The sequence below is a fragment of the Crinia signifera genome, chromosome 2 (genome assembly GCF_055691185.1).
Source record: "Crinia signifera chromosome 2, ASM5569118v1, whole genome shotgun sequence".
NCBI classification, from domain to species: domain Eukaryota; kingdom Metazoa; phylum Chordata; class Amphibia; order Anura; family Myobatrachidae; genus Crinia; species Crinia signifera.
This window is the reverse complement of record NC_139218.1, coordinates 81,726,258-81,751,199: the sequence shown is the minus strand read 5'-3', so window position 1 is coordinate 81,751,199 and position 24,942 is coordinate 81,726,258. Positions and strand designations below refer to the sequence as shown.

Sequence of the window (24,942 nt, the reverse complement as noted above, 5' to 3'; positions counted from 1 at the left end):
AACAATTGTGGGGGCCATTTCACACTCCAGGGTGCCTATTTGGCCTCTGTGGGCCATTTAACATTGTTTCCTATGGAAAAATCAGGTCAATTGAGGCAATGAACAGGAAAATCGGATTTTTTACTAACGATGCCCACGATCAAAATCGTGGGCGCCGTTCTAAGTAAAGAGTACCATATATTTTTATCACCTGGTCAATTAGTGATAAGGTCTCGGAACTATGGGTTAACACGCCCGCAACAGGCTAATTAATGCGGAGTTTGTTCAAAACTGCTCAGTGTTTTAAAAATCCGTGTTGACTGCAGCATGAGGACTGCTCTCAGAACTAAGGGGCCGATTCAGGTTGGGTCGCAGCCCTGCCGACTATCGAATGACCGTGCAGGCATATGGTCCACAGTACACATGCACAAGCCATCGGTCTGTAGGGAGCCAGCAATGGCTAGCCATCGCATGCTGCCCGTAGGGTGAATGACACCCTGCTGGCATTTGGGGGTGGAAACGCAGCGCTTTCCAGGAGTGATCCGTAAAATGCAGGCATTGCCCGGTCATTGGGAGGTAGGGCCGCTGATGTCATTAGGGGCCTCCTTCTCCCCACCACCATCGCAGCGCTGAGTAAGTCTAGACTCACTTAATGAAATTTTTTTCTATTTTTATTTTTTCCCCTGTGTGTGCAGCCCAGCGATCAGGTGAGAGAGAGAGAGAGAGAGAGAGAGAGAGAGAGAGAGAGAGAGAGAGAGAGAGAGAGAGAGAGAGAGAGAGAGAGAGAGAGAGAGAGAGAGAGAGAGAGAGAGAGAGAGAGAGAGAGAGAGAGAGAGAGAACTCACCATTTAGCCAAATTTTTCAAATATCATAGACAGACACCTCTCATATATAATCCGCACAGGTGCTCATCATTAAGTCACCCCTCAGCAAATCAATACTTATTCTTATCCACAAGTGACATCACTTAACAAACAGAGCCTGATGGCTACTAATCTATTTAAAAAAATGGTTTAAAAAGCACAGTAATATAAAACATATATACAATATATATGTGCACTTATAAAACAAAAAATATAAATAAAAAATATATAAAAAAAAACACACATATATAGTGCGCATATGTTTGTTTTATATATTTTTTATTTATATATTTTTGTTCAAAGCTGCTCAGTGTTTTAAAAATATGTGTTGACTGCAGTATGAGGACACTAGCCCTTCCCACGTTCCCAACGGCTGAGAGTGTCATATGCTGTATAGTGACTGCTCTCAGAACTAAGGGGTTGATTCAGGTTGTAATATGGAAATGACAGATATTTTTATCAGGATGACAATGCAACCTGTCAAGTTGCCAGGTGATGTTTGACTCCTATACATAAAATTCCATAACTCAGATGGTCTGGCCAACTGATAATCCAGATCTCAACCTTCTTCATTGTTAAGGTGTGTACACACAGGGGCGATTTTGTCCAAAATCGCAGGAAATATGGTCGCTGAGCGACCATATTGCCCGCAATGGGAGTGTGCACCGCCGGATGCGCGCTCCCGTTTTTACCCCTGTGGTGATCGCTGGTCGCAGGATCATGCTCCTGCGACCAGCTGATTAACACTGCCGGGCTCCCCCCCCCGGCAGTTTTTTTTTCATCAGCGACCATATCTGGTCGCTGATGAACAGGAGAAACTGAGCAATATATTGCTCAGCCATATATGGCTGAGCAATATATCTCCCCCGTGTGTACGGGGCTTTACAGTTGGTCACTTAGGGAGGATTCACAAAACACACTGCCTGCTGTTGTCCAGGAACTTGCGGGCTGTTTGGCAAGAAGAGTGTCTGTAGTAATCACTGCATATGGTGGACCTACAAAGTACCGATGACAATAAATTCCTGTTGATCCATGTGCGATCAGGGTTAAAATCACTTTTTTTTTCTACATACTGTAGTGTACACACACACACACAGCTCATACAGGTGTAGATTTATTATAGCAGCGCTTATCGCACTGCAGTGGCGTAACTATAACAAAGCCCCCCCCCCCGCCCCCCCGTAAAAATAAGCTCCCCTGGTAAAATGAAGCCCCTCCCCCAACCCTGCCTTACCCGCTGGTGCTGCTTGCCGCCGCCGCCAGATGTGTGGCCCGCACCCGCAGATCTACTAGTCTGCGGTCTCGGCTCTCCTCCTGTCTGGCTCCTGCAGTGCTAATGAAAAAAAGAAAAAAACTCACACAAAATGTCGACCCCAAGTAACTGCTGTTAAGGGGGCGGACATTTTGTGTGAGGTTTTTTTTTCCCCATTAGCACTGCAGGAGCCAGCTAAGAGGAGAACCAGGACCACAGACTAGTAGATGTGCAGATCCCGGCCACACATCAGTCAGCGGCAAAGGCAAGCGGCACTAGCACCAGCGGGGTAAGGCAGCAGGGCAGTGCATCGATAGCCCCACAGACCACCGGTGCTCACACCTACTCAGCACCTCCCCGAGACCCTGGGGTCTGCGGGGCTATTGTTATGCCGCTGTCGCACCACTATAACACTTCCTGCTTCCCTCATTAACGAGGCATAGCAGGAAGGGAGACTGACAAGACGTATTAACATCTTGCTTGCCGAAGCAGGGGAGCGCAAACTCCCCCCTCCGATGATGCCTCCTCCTGCTGACAGCGCATCAGTTAACACTGATGCACTGTCTCCTTCCCCCCAGCCAGCTGGACTGGGCATGCGTGGGATCTCGCTACTCACGCGAGATTGCCAGCGCAGCCCAGAGCCAACAGCAGGTACAGCGCTGTCCCTGCTGTGAGGATGGGGTATCGCCATCTGCATCTGTCAAAGTCGATAGCTGCAGGGGGTAGAACGGTGACCGTTCATACATTAGGTAAGAGCACAGCGCAACACAGAAAATAATGCAGCAACGATAACCCTGCTGTCCTGTAGCGCCGCTTGTTAAACACCCGCATAGTGGCTGTCATACATCAGGGGAAGCGCTATCCCCTGCCATAATGCACGGGGATAGCGCATAATCCCCTGATCGCCACTTAATAAGTCTACCCCACAGTGTGTTTTGTTCTAGAACGCATCAAAAAGTGAAAGATATAGTGGAATATTGACTTTTCCTTCATAAATGCAGATAACATAATTACACCCTGTCACAGCAACAGGTCATATATGAATGTCATCCGTGCGCAATAGGAAAGCAAAATTAATACAATATTGTTTTTTGATAAAGGAATACAGTAAAAAAAAATTAAAAAAGACACTAAAATGGCGCCTTTCTCAGACATCCTACTTTTGTGTACAACAAATCTGGAAATACACAGAAAGAGTAGAATATACACTTAACATAATAAACATAGATACAGAATATGCACTTCATAAATCTGGAGAGACATCATTTTCCATATACACATTTCATTTTTTTTATGAAATAAGATCACTGGAAGGCAGTGTCCTATGGTACAGTTCCCAGATTTTCCAATTACCTTTTAATTTGAGGTTTAAAGAAATTATAGTACTTACATTTTAAATAAATAAAGCTGCTGAGCATGTACCATGAAGCATGCCGTTTGCCCAAAGTAGCGGCCATTCTGTTGACCAAAGCATCATCCACAAGAGACTCCATTTCTCCCAAAATAGCGGCTATTCTGTTGACCAAAGCTTCATCCACAAGTGACTCCATTTCTATTAATATTTTATAGGAATCCTGTCCCAGACTGTTCCCGCTTTATCTCCTCCAAATGCACATAAACTAATAAGCCAGCTTAAGCATAAGAAAAAGTAATATCAAGTGGCCAGTTTATTAGCTACCCTAGCCCTTCCCACGTTCCCAACGGCTGAGAGTGTCATATGCTGTATAGTGACTGTACAATTAACAAGGTAATTGGTATAAGCAGGGGTTACAGTGAGGAGGAATGGGGTGGAACGGAGTTCCACCACCTCTAATGGTGAGGTGTAACATGTTAACCTCCACATTAGCCCTGCATTCTAGTATGCAGGGGGATGCCAAAATCCTACCACTGGCCCTGTCTCTGCCTAACAGGGGGAGGGGGTGTAATTTAATTAGGTGGCATAGAGAAATTAGTTCCTTGACAGCAGAGAGTAGATATCCAACAGCCAGGCTGCAAACAGTACATCAGTAGTCACAAGGGGCCAGTAACCATCAACCACACTGAGGGGTAGATTTATTAAGCTTGGTGAAGTGATGAAGTATCTGTCTTTTATCACCGGCCAATCAGCTCCTACCTGTGAAGTTACAGGCTTGATTTAAAAAATTACAGGTAGGAGCTGATTGGCCGGTGATAAAAACCATGATACTTGATCACTTCACCGAGCTTAATAAATCTGCCCCCGAGTTCCATTACTTTTAGCAAAAACTTGACACTATATAGGTCAGAACATAACAAATGCACACAACTTAATATTAGATGAACATCACTAGATTATTTGGTACTTATGTAGTATCTGGGCGTCCGATTTAGAAATCGGGTCGGATCGGTAGCATCGCATCGCATGCGACCAAATCGTATGCGATGTGATGCGATGGTCCCGATTTTTCCATAGGATTCAATGTTAAAATGGTCTGAGTCCATTTTAACATAGAATTCAATGGGAAAAAGGGGTCCTTTTCCTTTCCCCACTATCCAAGTGGGTATGGAGTTGGATATAAACCTGTGGCGAGCGTAGCGAGCCACCGAGAACGAAGCGAGCCCCGCGAGGGGACACAGAATACTTTTTAAGAAATCTGCATCCCCTCGCCACGCTTTGGGCTCGCCACGCTTTATAAAATCAACTCTATGCCCACTTGGATAGTGAGGAAATGAACAGGACCTTGTTAACATTGAATCCTATACAAAAATCGCATCGCATGGCATGCGATATCGCATGCAATTCGATGCGATTTTGCAGAAAATCGCGTCGAATCGCATCTGATTGTATGCCTTAAGGCATACAATCAGAAAATCGGCAGCCCAGATACTACATAAGTACCGATTATTTATATAGTGCACACATGTTCTGCAATGCTTTACATTCACATCATCCCCTGCCCCATAGGTGCTTATAATCTATGGCCCTATAACACACATGCTAATTAATCTCTGCTCAATGAGGTTATCTTTAAAAAAAATATTCACCCTTAGTTTATACCCCTTTTCCATCTGCAAGCCGGGTCGCACCTGGAATTTTGTACCCGGCTACAACCTGGGTGCGACCCGGCTTGCGAACCCATTCACACTAGAGTCCCCACCCGGCATTATGCAGTAACGTCATCGGGAGGTGGGGTCGGGGAGGCGCTGGGTGATGAAAGCATCTCCCAGTGCCGGCATTTGCACTGGGTGAACGGGACCCGGGTCACATTGACCCCGGTTACCCGTTTACAATACACAGTGACCCAGGTTGAACCCTAGTTCAACCTGGGTCACTACCTGGGTAGAAATGCCGGGTCTCACGACCTGGGTTATTTCAACAGGGAGCCTTTCCACCTGCCTAAAATCCCGGGTTTTGCGCGCTCCCGTGCAAAAACCCGGGATACTTAAGTTGTGGAAAAGGGGTATTAGTATAAAAGTTATGTAGGGTACACACCAGGACGACCCGCTCACGATGCACATCGTGAGCGGGTCGTCAGTGTCTCGTCCGACCCGCTCACGGTGACGCGGGGGGGGCACGACCCGCTCACGATGTGCACCATGAGCGGGTCCGATCCGATGGCGACCCGCACCCGGCTGTATGGTCGTCATTGAGATCCTACCTGCAGCAGGTAGGATCTCAATAATGACCGACCGACCCGCGGGACCGCGCATCGGATCGGTATCGGTCCACACCAGGTCAGAAAAGGGCCCAATCAGCACACAATCTACATCCAATTGATCGGAATTGGATCTAGATTGTGGGGATCGGGCCCTAGTCGTCCTGGTGTGTACCCAGCATTAGAATTACGAATCATCTGAAAAATATATTTTGAAAGTATAAGTTTAAATACTATATAAACTACATTAGAAGAATATACTAAACACTGGTTTAATAAACTTAAATTACACGTTACCAGCAAAGCAAATCCCCCTTCCACCCTTCTATAAATATTATATTGGGCTTGAAGTGTCTTTTATGCAGTCATGACATGCCTTTAGAAATGCAATACAATGAATAACAAAATGCTGACTTTAGAGTCACCACTGTATTTAAGTGTTTTGTCCGACTTCAATGGAGGTTAGATTGTACACATTACATGTCACTTGCTAATAGAAGATACCAAACCTTGTACTACAGTACTAAGCAGTTAACAACAGTCAGAATATATTACATATACCAAAGGAAGAATATAAATGCTACTGACTGATTTAATGCTATATTTTTACACAGGCAAAAACAACATGTCTTACAGGTGTCTGAGGACTGTGTGCTGGATGGATATTATATAACATTTAAGCAAACACAGAAGCTGCATAGGCAGGTCTATCCAGTGCAACAAACATAACTGCATTGTATAGTTCAAAGAAAAAGGCAGCCGGTATGCGCGATAATGATATCGTTACCAATATTATTGTGCACATCGCTCAGTGTGTACGAGCGATAATTATACGTGCTCCCATGGGTCGTTATCGACCGTTTTTTTTTTTTCTGTGCAAATTTAGCAAATGTAATTTATAACTAGGTGCATATCGTTCCAGGTGTACGGGCGACAGATACATTTGTCATAAAACAAGATGATCAGTGGTAAAGCAGACCGTTTATATTTGTCTTTATCGTTTGCAATATTTTCTGGTTTAAAAATTTAACATATTGAAAAATACACTATTCAATTACTATGTGTCTCTATAGTCCAATTGTCGTATTATACACTGAGCTTTAACTGTACATCAGTAGGATACAATTTATGGTCAGAATCCTGACATACAGTATAGGGCAGGATGCCCTAACATCTGCGCCCCATGTCCGCCGCACATCACCGGCTACTGCTGACATAATTATTGCATATGCTCTAACATATGCGATAATTATGGCAACAGACAGCTCTTGCGTTAAGAGCTGTCTATTGCGGTGAGCCGGCTATGCGCAGCGGGTCCCAGCAGCTTCCCCCTCCCTCCCATACCCGGATATTTTGCTGCTGCTGTGGGAGGAGGAAGAGTGCTGTGCTGCCCGGACACAGGTGAGGGGCAGCACTCACGAGGCGGTGGGGGTCCGTTCGGGGCGGCGTGGGTGCGTTAAGAAGCCCATAGGCTTCTATGGGGTATCACCAGCTTTTGCTGGCGATACCCCCACGCAGCGAAAACCGCCGTACTGGCTTTGCTGCATATCAAAATGCTGTAAAAACCCGATAACAGGGTTTTTACTACATATTTAGATTAGAGAATCCCGCCCCTAGTGAGTGCTATCTCCAGCCTACTCTAATCTTAACCTGCCCATCACACATAGCCTAACCTCCCCACCACTGCAACCTAACCCCAGCCTCTGGAATCCATTGGGAATCTTTGGGATCCCACTGTCTGAACACCTGAGATTTGCCCACTTTTCACTCGATTTCTTGGCCCAATCCATCGGCATTAGGTGAAAAGTGGCCAAATCGGACATGTGTATGACCAGCTTTAGATGAATCAGCTCAGCAGTAAAGCTTCAAACCCACTGATACAATCACATACTAGAATTCAGAACACTATTACAATGTATATTAATAGCGGCACCATTCAAACCTACTGCTTCCAACGACACTATCATACTCAAGTTCTTACTATTTTCTATCTTCCTGGGCAATGTACCCAAATTGTAAATGGAACGCAGATCAATTGCATTGAATTTAATTCAATGGGCACTCTCTACTGACTGAACACAAGTACAAGCAATTGTTAACCACCAAATGCCAAGTTAAGGACCCCATACATCAGAACCATACTGGACCCAATGTTGTTATGATGCGTGGACCCACAGGTCGTGAGGTTGGCCATCAGATAAGACGTTCTGCGCATCTAAACCATCGGCTTTCATTGCGGTCATAAGCACATATGATCGCTCATTAGACCACTCCACTACCTAAATACGATCAGGTCGTCTGTGGTTTTCCTACAGTACGGCCAGCTTTCATGTATTAACATTCATCTATCAACCGGTCATGTACTGTACCACAACCTCCAGGGAAGAAATCCTCAGGCTAAACAAGCCCCAAAAATGGCTGTTTCCTGAATTATATTTCCAATTATTATGTACATGGAAGGTTTGCATCTGCCTGTATGTGCAATGGACAAAATGCTGGTGTCTGATTATAATTACCATTACCTCAGTCAGTATGCCTCATTTCAAACTAGGATCAACACATTACCAAAATGACATACAGAACACTGCATTCTCTTTTGTTATTGCAAGGTAAGATATTAATAATACATATTAGAGTACAGTTGCTAATCCATGAGGATAATTAATTTCAACATCACCTGTACTAAAGTTTGACCACATTTGCACACACGGCTGCTGGATCATACAGTATACTGCACCTGGCAGGGGCACACAGACATGAATGGGCACCCTATGATGAGGAACCACACACACAGACATGAATGGGCACCCTATGATGAGGAACCACACACACAGACATGAATGGGCACCCTATGATGAGGAACCACACACACAGACATGAATGGGCACCCTATGATGAGGCACCGCACACAGACATGCATGGGCACCCAGTGACGAGGCACACGTTCACCCTGTGAGGCACTGCCTGCCACCGTCACCCGGCCCTCTGCCAATCTTACCTGCGGCTACGGTACCCCCTCTAGGGCTCTGCGGTGAAGTCGTTCCGGCTCCTTCCGCCATATTCAAAGCCTCTGATAAGAATTAGCGGTGACCCTGTGTATAATGGGTGGGTGGGTGGCTGTCACATCTGTGGGGGGAGCCGCAGTGATGGCAGCGGGCAGACACACAGCATATGTCTCCTGTGTACGCGGCTCTGTGACAGCAGCAGCGGCGCAGCCTAATGGCAGCTGGAAGGAGGCGCAGTGCAGGGGGCTGGGCACGGGCGGATTGCTGCTGCTGCTGCTGCTGCTGGCGGCTCATTAAGCCGCTTTACCTTTCATTAACTGCATGCTATGGACAAAGGGGAGGGCGCTGATACATGTACGCCCGGGTTCTCTATCCTCTTTACTCAATCTGTATTGGTCATGTGTTTGTGTTCCCTGCAGAATGCATGACTGAATTGGCTTATTACAGGTCGGATGGAATGCTAATAAATCTGTGTATAATACAGTGCACGTCACACACGTGTTTACACACACATATAAATTCATACTGTATATGGACACCTGTGAAGCCCGCGAGGGGACGCGTCTAGCTGTGAAGGTATCCGCGTCCCCTCGCGGGGCTCGCTGCGCTCGCCACGCTTCGGGCTCGGTGGCTCGCTACGCTCGCCACACTATTCTATTCTCAACTCCACGCCGACGTGGATAGTGGGGGTATGAAAAGGTCGGAGGACGCGTACCGCCGCCCCTCGCGGGCTCGCTGCGCTCGCCACGCTTCGGGTTCACGTTGATCGTGGGGTGGCGTAAAAAATTGGGGGGGCCATTTCTGAGTTCAGGGTAAGTATTTGGGCTCTGAGGCCCATTTAACATTGTTTCCTATGCTAAAATCGGGTCCATTGAGCCATTTAACATTAAAATCGTGTCCATCGGGTCTTTTAACATTAATTCCTATGGCAAATCGTGGGCATCGCGTCGCGGCCATCGTGTGCACATTTATGGCCGGCCGCGACGCGACCGACGCGATTTCCATGTTTAACATGGGTTTCAATGGGAAATCGTGAGCATCGCGTCGGTCGCGTCGCGGGCACACATAAATGTACCCGCGATGCCCGCGATGGGCGCCGTGTTAGGTAAAGAGTACCGTATATATATATATATGTATATATATATATATATATATATATATATATATTACATTTGTAAAGCTCAACATGCTAGGTCAACGTTATTTAGGTCAACGTGCATTGGGTCGACCACTGAAGGTTGACAGGGCTTAAGTTGACAGAGTTGGAAGGTCGACACAAGCATTAGGTTGACAATTGCAAGGTCGATAATGGAAAGGTCTACATGAGTTTTTCCGGTACTTGTTTCCTAGCACGGCGCCAGCGCTAAAAATTGTGTCCATCGGGACCCCCCCGAAATCGCGTTGAGCGCATTGCATGCAACCAAACCGCATGCGATGCGATTAACGCGATGGATGCGATTTTTAAATTGGAATCAATGTAAAATGGTCCCTGAGACCCGATTTTATATTGGCCCCAATATTAAATGGCCCCCAGATCCCAATTTTTATTGTTTCCCAACCCTGATGTGTCAAATGCCCCCCAATTGTTAACGCCACCCCACAATCAACGTCAACCCGAAGCTTGGTGAGCGGCGGCGGTGCGCGTCCTCCGACCTTTTCATACCCCCATTATCCACGTCGGCGCGGAGTTGATTCTATATAGTGTGGCGAGCGCAGCGAGCCACCAAGCCTGAAGCGTGGCGAGCCCCGCGAGGGGACACGCATTACTTCACAGGTATTACGCGTCCCCGCGCGGGGGCTCGCTGCGCTCGCCACACTTCGGGCTCGGCAGCTCGCTGCGCTTGCCACACTATATAGAATCAACTCCACACGCTTCGGGGTGGCGTGGATAGTGAAATTAACAAGGTCCACAACTGTTACGTCAACTAGTGTCATTGTGAACAGGTTTAAGAGTGTTTTGCACAGTGCACCCCTATGTATCCCTACACCCTACTAAATCTAGACGCTTTAGCGTCTACATTTAAGTGCCCCCTTCTTAGCAGTTTGCAGGGAGTCTAGATTCAGAAGCTTTAGCGTCTACATTTAGGTGCCCCCTTCTTAGCGGTTTGCAGGGAGTATAGATTCAGGCGCTTTAGCGTCTGCATTTGAGACACCCCCTTTGATAGCGGTGTGCCGGGATGTCTAGTTTAGAAGCCCTGTTCGTTAGTGGTGTTCCAGGGTGTCCACTGTGGAACTACAAGTACCACAATGACCTGTTAGCGCTGGGCAGCGCGCGCTGCTGCTGCCAGCACTATGCTGATAATGTACATTATATCTAGAGCGGCACGCGCTCAGTAAACACAGAGTCTGGCAAGCTGCCAAGTTTCATGAGAGACTGTGCGCGCGGTGGCGCCGTGAAACTACACAAGTACCGTTAAAGCAGAGCTGGTCCCAAACTCTCTTATGCTGAGATACTGCCCACCTTACTATAGTTTTAAGGATTTGGTTTAAGTGTTCCACTTATCCAAGCCCATAAGCAGATTTTCCTTCTGGACCTATCAGGTCAATACCAAGTTCCTCGACAGGCACAGAAATAACAGGTAAGGATGCCAGGTGCGCTAAATTTGGTCAGGGAGCGGTCTTCTGGCACACTGGGCATTTTTGGGAAATACATTGGGCATTCCTGGCAATATTTTTCACCACAGCATAAATGCCTGGCCAAAACCTTAATTGAATTTGTTGGGTAGTTCTTACCTCCACCAAATGTTCACCCCACAAATGTGTATGAGCTGCCCAACTGCTAATTTTTTCTAGGAACTAGTAACTGTTCGACCTTTTCCCCTGTAAATAAGCAACCCAGTATAGTAAATAATTTTTCAACATGAAATATGGTGTGCCCGCAGGGGGCAAGGCAGCTTTTACTTTCCTGTATACCATCAAAACATTACGTTTCCCTCATTCTGGTGGTGATGGGCAAAGTACTGTAATGAAAACAAATTTTAATTGCCTGAATAGCGGCAATAACAATTTCTATTTATTGGGTCTGAACCTCAATAAATTGTAAATGGGCGCCTTACTGTTGCATTTTTCTTCTACTATTGTACACAATCCTCATACTGTATGCTGTTTTTGCAGCAGGGCTGTGGATGGGGCTACATTCATGGATAAAGGCTGAGAAATAAATAAATATTGTAAAATCTTAAAAAAATCAAAAAATATATATAACTGTTGGACAGGGAAGGTGATGAAAGATTTTTATTTAACAAAAAGAGAGAAATCCCGCACCAGATTTAAGTAGATAGGTCTTGGACTGTCTGTTCTCCAAAGAGATATATTCTTTTTGTTCGGTACTCTTTACTTAGAAGGGCGCCCACGATTTTGATCGTGGGCATCGTTAGTAAAAAATCTCGGGCATTGAATGCACTAAAAAATCGGGTGCGATCAACCGACGAGATGCCCGAGATTTCCCATAGGGAACAATGTTAAATGTCTCAATTGACCCAATTTTCCTGTTCAATGCCTCAATTGACCCGATTTTTCCATAGGAAACAATGTTAAATGGGCCACAGAGGCCAAATAGGCACCCTGAAGTGTATAATGGCCACCCGAATTGTTAACGCCACCCCACGATCAACGTCAACCCGATGCGTGGCGAGCGCAGCGAGCCCGCGAGGGGCGGCGGTACGCGTCCTAAGACCTTTTCATACCCCCACTATCCACGTCGGCATGGAGTTGAGAATAGAAAGTGTGGCGAGCGCAGCGAGCCACCGAGCCCGAAGCGTGGCGAGCGCAGCGAGCCCCGCGAGGGTACGCGGACAGCTGTGAAGCCCGCGAGGGGACGCGGATACCTGTGAAGGTATCCGCGTCCCCTCGCGGGGCGCGCTGCGCTCGCCACGCTTCGGGCTCGGTGGCTCGCTGCGCTCGCCACACTTTCTATTCTCAACTCCACGCCGACGTGGATAGTGGGGGTATGAAAAGGTCGTAGGACACGTACCGCCGCCCCTCGCGGGCTCGCTGCGCTCGCCACGCTTCGGGTTGACGTTGATCGTGGGGTGGCGTTAACAATTCGGGTGGCCATTATTCACTTCAGGGTGCCTATTTGGCCTCTGTGGCCCATTTAACATTGTTTCCTATGGAAAAATTGGGTCAATTGAGGCATTGAACAGGAAAATCGGGTCAATTGAGACATTTAACATTGTTCCCTATGGGAAATCTCGGGCATCTCGTCTGTCGCATCGCACCTGATTTTTTAGTGCATTCAATGCCCGAGATGGCCGAGATGGGCGCCCTTCTAATGCTGCTTTCCCACTGCCTACACGGGTAAAGACCCGTTTTTTTTAAACGGGTCTTTAAACGGGTAAGAGCCATAAAGACTCTTTCCCACTGCAGCTTTTAAACGGTAAATTACCGTTTAAAAGCTGTTTTTGTCACATTCACACTTACCCGTTTAAAAACCTGTTTAAGCAGTGTAAAGATAGGGGGGGGGGGGAGAATTTAAAAAAAAAAAACGGCGTGGGGTCCCCCCCACTGCCGTAACCAGCACCAGGCTGAAAGAGCCGGGGCTGGTAATAAAAAATCAGGAAACCCGACAAATAGGGGTTCCCTGATTTTTTACAACCAGCCCCAGGCTCCAGGTCCGGGGCTGGTTCCCAAAATACGGGGGACAAAATGACTAGGGGTCCCCCGTATTTTAAGAACCAGCCCCAGGCACAACCAGCCAGCAGGGTAATGCCACAGCCGGGGGACACTTATGATATAAGTTCCCGCGGCCAAAGCATTAACCCTACCGACCAGTCAGCCTGGCCAGGGGCCCTGGGGGAGTGGGGACCCCCCCAATAAAGGGGTCCCCCCCCTCCAGGACTTACCTGACCAGGCTGAAGCCTGGTGCTGTCCCCGGTGACCCTGGAGCGGTGGTCACCGGGCTGATGGTATTGTGTAAAAAATAGAATAAAAACCATTGTCTTTTACTGGTGAACTATGAGTCCCAGCAAGCCTCCCCCGCAAGCTGGGACTTGGAGAACCACAAGTCCCAGCCTGCGGGGCATTAAAGGGCCCGCTGGGTCTTGTAGTTCCACAGTAAAAGAAAGAGTTAAATAAACACACTGACACACGTGAAAAATAAAAGTTTAATACATACATAACACATACATACTGATACTTACCTATCTTGAGCCCGTAGGTAGCCCTGGTCCTGATGTCCTGGTCCGTGTCGGCGTCTGTATCCATGTCGGCATCCCTGTCGGCGACGGCGTCGGCGGTCCGGAGTCCGAAGAAATCCATTTGGGAAGCTGTGGAAGGAAATCCTACTTACCTGTCCCAGCGCGACGTAGTCCAGGTAAGGTCTTTGCAAAAAAAACAAACCGACACCCGAACCAAGCGGACACAGCTGAGAGCCGCACGGTGTTTACATCGTGCGGCTCCGCCCCCGAATGCCGCTATTGGCCGCCTTGCGGCCTAGCGGCCAATCAGGAGCCGCTAGGCCGCAAGGCGGCCAATAGCGGCATTCGGGAGGCGGAGCCGCACGATGTAAACAAACACACCGTGCGTCTCCGTCAGTCCGCTTGGTTCGGGTGTCGGTTTGTTTTTTTTGCAAAGACCTTACCTGGACTACGTCGCGCTGGGACAGGTGAGTAGGATTTCCTTCCACAGCTTCCCAAATGGATTTCTTCGGACTCCGGACCGCCGACGCCGTCGCCGACAGGGATGCCGACTGGATACAGACGCCGACACGGACCAGGACATCAGGACCAGGGCTACCTACGGGCTCAAGATAGGTAAGTATCAGTATGTATGTGTTATGTATGTATTAAACTTTTATTTTTCACGTGTGTCAGTGTGTTTATTTAACTCTTTCTTTTACTGTGGAACTACAAGACCCAGCGGGCCCTTTAATGCCCCGCAGGCTGGGACTTGTGGTTCTCCAAGTCCCAGCTTGCGGGGGAGGCTTGCTGGGACTCATAGTTCACCAGTAAAAGACAATGGTTTTTATTCTATTTTTTACACAATACCATCAGCCCGGTGACCACCGCTCCAGGGTCACCGGGGACAGCACCAGGCTTCAGCCTGGTCAGGTAAGTCCTGGAGGGGGGGGACCCCTTTATTGGGGGGGTCCCCACTCCCCCAGGGCCCCTGGCCAGGCTGACTGGTCGGTAGGGTTAATGCTTTGGCCGCGGGAACTTATATCATAAGTGTCCCCCGGCTGTGGCATTACCCTGCTGGCTGGTTGTGCCTGGGGCTGGTTCTTAAAATACGGGGGACCCCTAGTCATTTTGTCCCCCGTATTTTGGGAACCAGCCCCGGACCTGGAGCCTGGGGCTGGTTGTAAAAAATCAGGGAACCCCTATTTGTCGGGTTTCCTGATTTTTTATTACCAGCCCCGGCTCCTTCAGCCTGGTGCTGGTTTCGGCAGTGGGGGGGGACCCCATGCCGTTTTTTTTTTAACGGGTAAAGGGCTACCCCTTTCCCACTGCCGAAAAAACGGCTATTACACGTTAAAAACACTGCTTTTTACACGGGTAACAAAAACCGGTATTTGTTACCCGTGTAAAGCAACCTGGAGCTTTCCCACTGCAGCTCTAGCCGTTTAAAAAGGCTAAAAAAACGGCATTTACACGTGTAAAGCCTGCAGTGGGAAAGGGGTATAAGTAAAGAGTACCTTTTGTTCTTATGGAATTGATACACTTTGATAGTAAGGAGGTGCTACCCTTAACTTTGAATGAACTACACAACCACACAAGAAAAGAAAGTATTGCTGGGTGCACTAAGACGTCGTTTTTTGATAATTATAAAATATAACTTTTAATGATTTTGCTAATAAAAAGGTGAAATATTAAAACATTAGCGACAGATGTGAGAAAGATAAAGAAATTGGAATAAGTGTATTAAAACAGTGGCCAGTATTCAATGCCTCAGATTCTCCGTATTTTACAGCGAATCTGGCAATTCCCTGGGGTAACGGCGAATTTTCTCACAGAAAAAACAATTTGCCCTATTCAATGGCATATATTCAATGCCGTGGGCGAGCGGTGACTGCGAGCAGGACTTTTGCTCGCAGTCACCGCTCACCCTGTCAGTATTCAACTGACCCCCCTCATACGCAAATTACCCCTCGCTCCGTTTTTTGAGCGAGGTGGAATTTGCGAATGTGCCTCCAAAAACTGCAAGAATCGAGGCTAATTACAGCGAGTTTGCTGCACTAGCCTCGGCTCTCGCAGTTTAGGGGAATCCTCGCCGTTCTGTGACTGCGAGGATTCCCCCGGAACGTTGCATAGTGCGAGCGGCCGGCGCGGGGGTTAAACTGCGAGGATCACTGGTTTTCTGTGATCCTCGCAGTTTAACCCCCTCGCCGGCCGCTCGCACCGGCATTGAATACCTGCCAATGGAGACAATTCGCTGCAAGTGAACAGCGAATGTCTGCCAATTTGCCGTGTGCGATTCGCCAGTGGTTTTCAATGGGGTTTTTTAGTTAAATTCACCAAGAGTGTGTTCAATGCTCAAATGGAGAACATCTTTCTCCAGTGATTTTTGCCATGATTCTCCATTTTGCATTCGACATTTTTTTTTTGTGAACTGTGATGTGTACTTGTAAAATGAATGGTGTTTTTTTTATGTCACTAACAAAACAGGTTTTAATATTTTTTTTAAGGGTCTTGCTTTTTTTCCCCGCTTTACAAGCACCTCTATTTTATTGGTATTTTTTTTTCCCCTCACCGAACTGACAGCCAGCTGAGCTGCGCCGGGGGAAGGGGGGGTTCGGGTAGGGATGCGGGTGCCGTCAGATGACATTGGAAGGCAACACACAGTGAGGGGGACGTGTAATGCAGGCAGAAGCCTAGCTCCTGCAACACCAGCGCGGTGATAGCAGATGTCAGCACCGGGGCTGCTGGTGCCGGAGGTCTGCTACTGCTGCTGAACCCGTCCCCGTCCTCAGGCAGTCATTGCGCTTCCCTGTCCAGACTACATCCCCTGCAGTGTAGCTGCAGCAGCAGCGTAGAGAGCCGGGACACTGCCTGTGTGTGAGTAGGGAGAAGACTCCAGCAGCAGCAGACCTCCGGCTCCGGCAGACCCTGCGCGGTGATTGCAGATGTCAGTGCCAGGGCTGCTGGAGCTGGAGGTCTGCTACTGCTGCTGACCCGTCCCCGTGCACCCCCGCCGGGTCTCCAGCTCCATCCCCAGAGTGCTGTCCCCTCCCCGTCCTCAGCTCCCGGCAGCATCAGCGTGCACCCCTGCCGGGACTCCAGCTCCATCCCCAGAGTGTAGCCGCCGCAGCAGCAGGGGTAGAGCGCTGACTGTAATTTGCCGTAGGGGTTTATTTTCGCCATCAGGGGGAGCGAGCCCCTGACGCATTAAATAGTGTGGGCTGGGAGCTGATGGCGAATAGCAGGGTGGCAGTGAATCACGGAGAGCGCACAGCGAATCCAAAACAGGATTTGCTGCCGTGCGCTCGCCAGAGCATTGAATACCCCCCAGTGTCGGACCACTGCCTCATTAAATCCTTAATTTGCAGGGATATGATGTCCCTGTGTGTTTTTTGTATATTTGTGCAAGTACAAATAGATAATGATATACACCACCCTTCTCTGTGTGTCTTTAATGTACTTTTATTATTATTTTATAACCAATACACTTTAATTCAGACACAGTGAGAGTGTGTATTCTTATTTTACTTTTGTACCACTGTAATATTTTTTTCGCAAAATTGTCAGATCTCACACTATAATACACACCATACAATTCGTAGATTGATAGTTTAATTTATTTTGTATATTCTTGTTACTTTCTTAATAGAGGAGTCCCTGATGTGCTACTTTATCTCTGTACACTTTATCTCTCTCCAAGGCTTAGTACATAGACTCCTTTATTCCTAGGCTGATAGGCAGGTGCACAGACAGTCAGGGCAGGGCAGGGTGCAGATCCTTTCCTCCTCTTTGATCTTTCCAGCTCTTCTTCTACTTCAGTTATATCCCCACTATAATCTTCTTAACCCCAACCATACCCACATTATTTATCTCCCATGATTGATTCACCTGCTACCCAGGATCTGCACAGAAGTTGGGAAGAGTTCTGCATCCCCAGTGTTTAAGCTCTACAGACAGGGCCAGCAGCAGAAATCTTGGGGCCCCGTACCATATCTCTGAGGGCCCACACCCCCTTAAACCCCATCAACTCCCCATACTGGAACATAAACTGGATCCTTGGGGCCCCTCAGGACATCAAGGCCTGGGATGGCTGTCTCATTTGACCCCCCTGTTACCGGACCAGAATGATGCACAAGGACCTCCTCCTCTTTTAAAACAGACTGGACCTATAATACCATTATTTCTTCAGTTAGTGTATTGATGATACATACCTCCCAACTTGTAAAAAACAGAAGTCGTGACCCCCGCATGCACTGAAGGCTTGCACCTGAAATATGGGGTGTGGCACAGCAGGCTGAGGGGCATTGCCTATGCTTGCGATGCTCCCATGGGGCCATGTCCCCATTTCCCCCACTGAGACTCCATGCCCACAGCCCCTCTGTCTCTTGGAATAAACTCTGTGTGCATGCCGCATAGCTATAATGTGTCAGCAGTTGCCAGGCTCTTGAGAGACAATTGTTAGTGTAGCAGGGGTGGCCAACCGGTCAGAGGTAAAGAGCCGAAAATATCGGTAGTCAAGCTAAAGAGCCGACATCATGCGCGCGCCGAAAGGCGCATGCGCCCAAAAAAGAGGCGTAGTCTATTTTGACCCCTTGGGTGGGTGTGATACAAATATGCCTCCAATAGTGCAGTGCCATATATACATATGCTCCCAATAGTGCCAGATACACATATGCCCCCCACACGGTGCCAGGTATGCCCCTACGGTGCCAGAAAGCTGGTATGCCCCCACAGTGCCAAAAAGCTGGTATGCCCCCAAAGTGCCACAAACTGCTATGCCCCCACAGTGCAAATTTCCCAGCAGCAACACTCACCGTTGTTGCTGCTGCTGCCGGGCGGGGAGAGGACAGTCTGGCGTCCCCCTGCAGTCCTGTGATGTTACCGAGGGGAGGAGAGCACAGCACACCGCGAGTCTCCTTCCCCCTCACTTCCCTGTGACTGGGCCATCCACCAATCAAAGCTCCCTGGCCGGCTCCTGATTGGCTGCTGGCCCGCGAGCTCTAATTGGCAGACGGCCCAGTCACAAGGATGCACAGTAAGGGGTAGGAGAGAGAAGGGATTCAGGGAACCGGCAGCAGGGGTGACTGGGACGGACGGTGGGCAGCAGTGGGAGCAGGAGCCACACTTTACAAGGGGGTCACCACTGGTGTAGGACTTGCAGTGAAATGGGGTCCCTTGGCGATGGGCTGCAAACTTAAATGCATTGATCAATTCATGAACTAAAACCCCATTATTTATTTGATTAATTGTATACTAAGGTGAGTTAGTTCATTATGGAGAGTGTTGAGTCCCTGTATTTGTATATATATATATATATATATATATATATATATATATATATATATATATATATAAAACAAATAATCAGTGGGAAAAAAAACTAAACAATATTTTCTTTGTGAATATAAGGGGAAGGTGGGCTCTAGATGCAGCTTCTGGATGATGGACATCATGGGTACTTAGTTAGCAATAACTAATGGCAATGTATCAATTTATCGCTGCTGAACAATTAGTAGTAGTGTCCAGTCCCAGCAGCACCACTTACTGCAGGAGTATCCAAACTTTTTGCCAGATTTGGTGAAGTGTAAATGTGTGGGGGCCGACTATTCAGCCTGACATTTTTTGTATCATTAATCACATCAGAATGGTCCCCCACTCTGAACCCATTCACTGTATGCCCCCCAGCCTTCCCCTTCACTGTATTTCCCATTGCCTGCCCCCATTAACTGTATGTCCCCCAGCCTGCCCCTCCTTCACTGTATGTCCCCCATTCACTGTATGTTCCCCACTCTGCACCCATTCACTCTGTCCCCCAGCCTGCCCCCCTTTTCTTAATGTCCATCAGTACCTCCATTCATTGTATGTCCCGAAGCCTGACCCTCCTTCACTGTATGACTCCCATTCACTGTATGACCCCCATTCACTATGTACCCCACTCTGCCCCCATTGTACTGCACTGGGACACCCCAGCCTGCCCCTGCTCACCCTTCTCTGAATGGCCATCACTGCCTCCATTCACTGTATGTCCCCCAGCCTGACCCTCCATTCACTGTATGTCCCTCAGCCTGACCATCCTTCACTGTATGTCCCCCACTCTGCCCCCTCCCTTCTCTGTATGTTTCCCAGCCACTTGTGTGAGCCAGATGAAGGAGAGGCAAAACAGGCACTGCAAGGACAGGAGATGCTTGGGCTCCCGCTTCTGCCCTCTTCCGCTCTGCATGTTACGGGAGAAAGCTTCCCCCTTGCTGCCCCCCTCCCAAAACACTGCTGTCACTGTGATTATGGAGTAGGGTGATACACGATTGCAGCAGCATCTGACTGTGGAGGCCGGCACCTCTTCACTGCAGCAGACAGCAAGGGAAAGGCGCGCTCGCCGGGGCCCCACCTTTAGTGTCATGTGCTGTTCTTCTCACATCTGATGCTCTGCCCGCTTCCAGCTGGAGGCTGCGGGCCGCTTGAAATGACAGCACGGGCCGCAATTGGACCCCGGGCCTGACTTTAGACATTCCTGACTTACTGTAATGCTCTCACACAAAGGGTCTAATTCATGTTTGTTTGCTAATGCTTTAGCGCATGGGTCCTCAAACTGCAGCCCTCCAGATGTTGTGAAACTACAAATCCCAGCATGCCTTGTCACAGTTTTGCTATAAGGGAGTGTTAAAACTGTGGCAAGGCATGCTGGGATTTGTAGTTTCACAACATCTGGAGGGCCGCAGTTTGAGGACCCATGCTTTAGCGAGTGCAATTGTATTAGAAAGTGTTGCTGCTACCCAGAAATGAATAAAGATGTCCACTGGACTAATCATAAGCTCTCTCGCAGTTGCAAACACATTAGTGGACTATGGGCCGGCTCTGTTAGCAAAGCAAAAAAGCACACAAATGGGTAAAACCATGTTGCACTGCAGGTGGGGCAGATGTAGTGTGCAAAGAGAGTTTGAATTGGGTGGGCTGTGCTCAAACAGAAATCTACATTGCAGTGTAAAAATAAAGCTGTCTCATAAACCAGTGGTTCACAACCTGGAGTACACTGCAGACCAGTTGGGGGTACTTAATATTGGTAATGGCGGAAGAAGAGGAAGAAGTCTACAGATGGTGAAAGAAGTCTCCTGTTGCCATGGAGATGAACCTTGTTGCATCACTTCTGGATCTGTTTGCAGCATTATCATCTTTGTCTCCTCGTTCTTTTGCCCGACCAGCAATCTACTGGGATCTACACCTGCTGCCTTCAGACGTCAGTGTTCATCTGCCCCGTGCTAACATGGGTGGAAGACGCCGCACATTAATCTTACAGACATTAGAGGGAACCCTGGAAACAGTACACAGCCAGCAGCCACACACAGAGGGACCCGACGCACACTATTCCTCTGCTACTCCTTAATATAAGGACACGCATAAAGATAAGCAAACCACCCACTTCCACTCCACTCGTAAGTACTGTGGATATTTCAAATTGAGTGGAAGGGGTACTCATAAATGAAAAGCCCATCCAACATGAACCATTCCATTGGGTACAAAATGCTCTGTTTCTGGACTTCCTTACCAGTGGCAGTTACAGAGGTGGGGCTGCAGCACAGTCCAATATTCAAAAAGGGGAGCCACACCTAATGCCATTCCAAACATCACTGTTCTGGACTCACTGTCAGTTTATGTGACCCCCCTCTTTGAATTTTGGACTGTGCTGGAGTCCCACCTCTGTAACTGCCACTGGCAGGGAAGTCCAGGAACAGAGCATTTTGTACCTAATAGAATGGGTCATGTTGGAGGGTATGGTAGGGGAGAGAAAAAAGGTTGGGAACCGCTGTCCTACACGGACCGCACAAATACTTTCGACAGAGCTTATTGGAGCCAGGTGAGGAGCAGGAAATAGAGCTGAGCTGCCATGGTGACTGAACCCCTCTGCCTTCCCATCAGGAAGTAAAGCAATTTTGGTGCACAGGGGCAGCCATTAATTGCCAGGAGTAGCCTCGGTCAGCAGTGGAAACATTCTCTATTTTTATTAGGTAAAAGACAAAGTAAAACAAAAACACTTTTAGAGGCTCCAGGTCAGGCAATCGGAATAACTGAGACATTGGTTCCCCGACCCCTAAATGTGTCTCTGCTACCTGTGCTATAGGACGGATCTTGTAAGTAATAGTAGTGTAAAACTACTACATGTACTCTAGCAGCAGGTGGCCCTATCGTCTCACCCACTCGTGCGTCCATTGCAGAAAATGGTGGTCGCAAGCGACTATGTCCTGTGCACAGTCCATTCGCTGGCTGCGGGTGGCAATCGGTGTGCCAGAGCCGCTCAGAAGAGAGTGGCTCCATCTGTACTGCTAATTAGACACACACCTCCCAACTTTTGTTTTTAAAATCTACAAATTAAAAAGGGGTGATGTTTAGAAGTGAAAGATGAAGACAGAAAACACCAACAACACATCACTAGTGTGTTCTTTTGTATATTGATCCTCAATGTGGTTGTCCTGTATGCCACAATACATTTCCGTTACCACGTTTCGCACCGCATGTACAGTATTCTCGATCTGTTATCTTAGCTTTATTTATTTATAAGTATGTAGGATGTTAACAGATTGGCAGAGGACAAGCTGAAGAAGACCATATCCACCAAAGATTTATAAGGCATATTGGGTATTTCGCTTCTGGATTTTGTTTTTCATAAGGAGACCAGCAGCAACATGTTGCTGATTGCCCCAACCACCAGAGGAGAGCCAAACAACAAAGGCAGGTGTCTTTGTGTTGGCTCCACAGGTGCTCTCTAGTTTGTTTTTCCTTGTTGTGATGTCACATACACAGAAAGAGTCAGGAGGCCGGGAAGTGCCCACAAGAAACAGAAAAGCATAATTTTTAATTTCCCTATGGCAGTGATGCAGATATTGCGGGAAAAATATCTGACGAGACATTTTTTAGTAGATCTGCACATGCATATTGGAAGAAAAATGGAAATAGTTGCCTGGGCAACTGACTGGGCGCTGGAAAGAGATGGATTGTAAAGCAGCTACTTAGAGGGAGGGAGTGATCCCTCCAATAACAAGGAAACAGTAAAAAGAAAAGTAGCTCTAAACAACAATGAAGAATTAAAAAAGCATGATATTAATTTTATGGAAAGAAAACACAATAAAATTATGAAAAGCACAAGGCACCTTTGACACTTCAATAAATATATTGATATATAATGAATGAATCCGTTCCTATATGTACAATAAAAATCCGCATATATAAGTCTCCATTGGGAAAGTCTCTCTTATAAAGATGGTAAATGTACTGTATAGTTACCAAAATTTTTGTCCACTTAGGGAATGAATCCAGTTTGGAATGCATTCTAACCCTGGATTCTGTGTAGACGTGGTACAGGGTGGGGGAAAGCAGAGCTGCGAGTCTGTGCATCACAAGCGGAACACTTCAGGAGCACAGTACCTGGACTCTTACCTGCCACATTTGCCACAATGGATCCAGACCAGTCGCCATCAAGATCTGCATTCCATACTTATTGTCACTCCAGAAGAATTTTTAGTACTTGTGTAGTTTTCAGCGTAGGCTAAGCTACGTTGTCAGCATAGCCCAATAGCTGCCTAGCGTAGTCAGCGTAGTGACTCCGTCGCAGCCCTGCGTAGTCAGCATAGTGTCCGCATCAGGCAGCAAGTGCCGTACTGTTCCCGGGAGCTGCAGCTCTGTCCCCAGCATCCCAGACAAGCCTAGTGAGCGCCTCTCACACAGCGCCGGTAACCGCCAGATCCCCTGCGCTGGCGGACGCCAGTGGAGAGGGGATCATGCGGGCGCTGGCGGAGAGGCGCGCCATCTGTCTGAGACGCAGCTCAGACGCTTGTGCTTCTCAGACGCTTGTGCGTCTCTGTAATTATTGCGGCAGGGTACGGCAACCCTGCCTGTGTCCGCTTCAGGGAGATGGACAGGGTTAGGGGTTCGTAGCGCGTGTGTCTCGTGCACAAAGGGGGGGGGGGTGCGGTGTGCAAGTGCGTCTCATGCACAATAAAGAACACATTTGCCAGTGCTCCATGTTACATACTGGCAAATGCCTCCATTTCAAACCCCCACTATCCATGCCAGTCCGAAGTGAAGCGAGCCCCGCTATCCCTTTCACACTGGAGAATTGTATATGTGGACTTTCATTGGCAATACATATAGGGACGGATCCATTAATTATATTTCAATATATCAATTGAAGTGTCAATGGTACCTTGTGCTTTTCATGATTTTATTGTGTTTTTTTTTCCCATAATATTAAATGTCATGCTTTTTTAATTCTTCATTGTTGTTTAGCGCTACTTCTTCTTTTTACATGAAGTTCATATGTTCAAGGTGGTATGTATTCCAACCAGAGATAACTAAAGCATTGGTTGAGAAGGGTAGTTCCATCTTCCAGCTAGCTATAATTCAGGGTTACCGACTCTCCCGGAATGTCAGTGAGACTACCGGAATCCTGGGTCATCTCACGGACTCCCGGAGAGGACCCTTTTCTCCCGCAGCCGCTGAGTGATCTTCCGCAATCACGCTAGATCATGGGACTGACCCCAAGAAGCCGCCAACGCGATGCCGCTGCCAGACCACTCTGAAGAAGTAGTACTACTCACTCCGTCACTCCCGGCTATATCCAGGGAAGATGCTGCTGCTGGCAGTGTAGGTGGAGCAGGGAGAGCGTCGGAGAAGCTGCTGAGCGGTGACACACAGGAGCCAGGGCATGAGATTGCTCCCTGAATCTCTCCCTGGTGTCTCCCAGCCTCTCTGACACCACTGGCTGCCGTGCTTTTGTTTCTAGTGGGTGAAACTTCTGCACATGACAGGACTGCGACAATGCCATGATATAATAATATGCATTCAACTTCTGTTAATGTCAGTAAATCTTGGGTTGTGCATGGACTGAGGGGCCTTACTGATACTTGCTTGGTCCTCTACTTTGAGATCCCACAATGTGATAGAAAAGCACCAATGTGCCCATCTCCTGAGCTAACATCCTCACCTGGAATATGTTCTAGTTTTATGTGTTTACTGTTCTAAAAAAGTAATTGTGCCCATTGTTTTTTTTTTTTATGTCGGATTCTCAGTATTTCCCCAAGGATTGCGAATTAACTGTAATAAAATATGTACAGTTTTGCTGCA

At 47.8% G+C, this 24,942-nt stretch overlaps 1 protein-coding gene across 8 annotated transcripts in view; it reads right to left on the bottom strand.

Moving 5' to 3' along the window:
• Positions 1–9,019, bottom strand: part of MAP7D2 (MAP7 domain containing 2) — a 137,309-nt gene extending 128,290 nt beyond the window's left edge. For 3 of the 8 annotated variants that reach the window (XM_083172480.1, XM_083172483.1, XM_083172482.1), the window contains exon 1: positions 8,707–9,007. In XM_083172480.1, the coding sequence (XP_083028606.1) occupies positions 8,707–8,767 (61 nt within the window). In that variant the 5' untranslated portion in view covers positions 8,768–9,007. Of the gene's footprint in view, positions 1–8,706 lie in introns of all 8 variants that reach the window. The other 5 variants (XM_083172475.1, XM_083172476.1, XM_083172478.1 and 2 more) reach the window with 3 other exon arrangements.
• Positions 9,020–24,942: the final 15,923 nt, after the last annotated feature.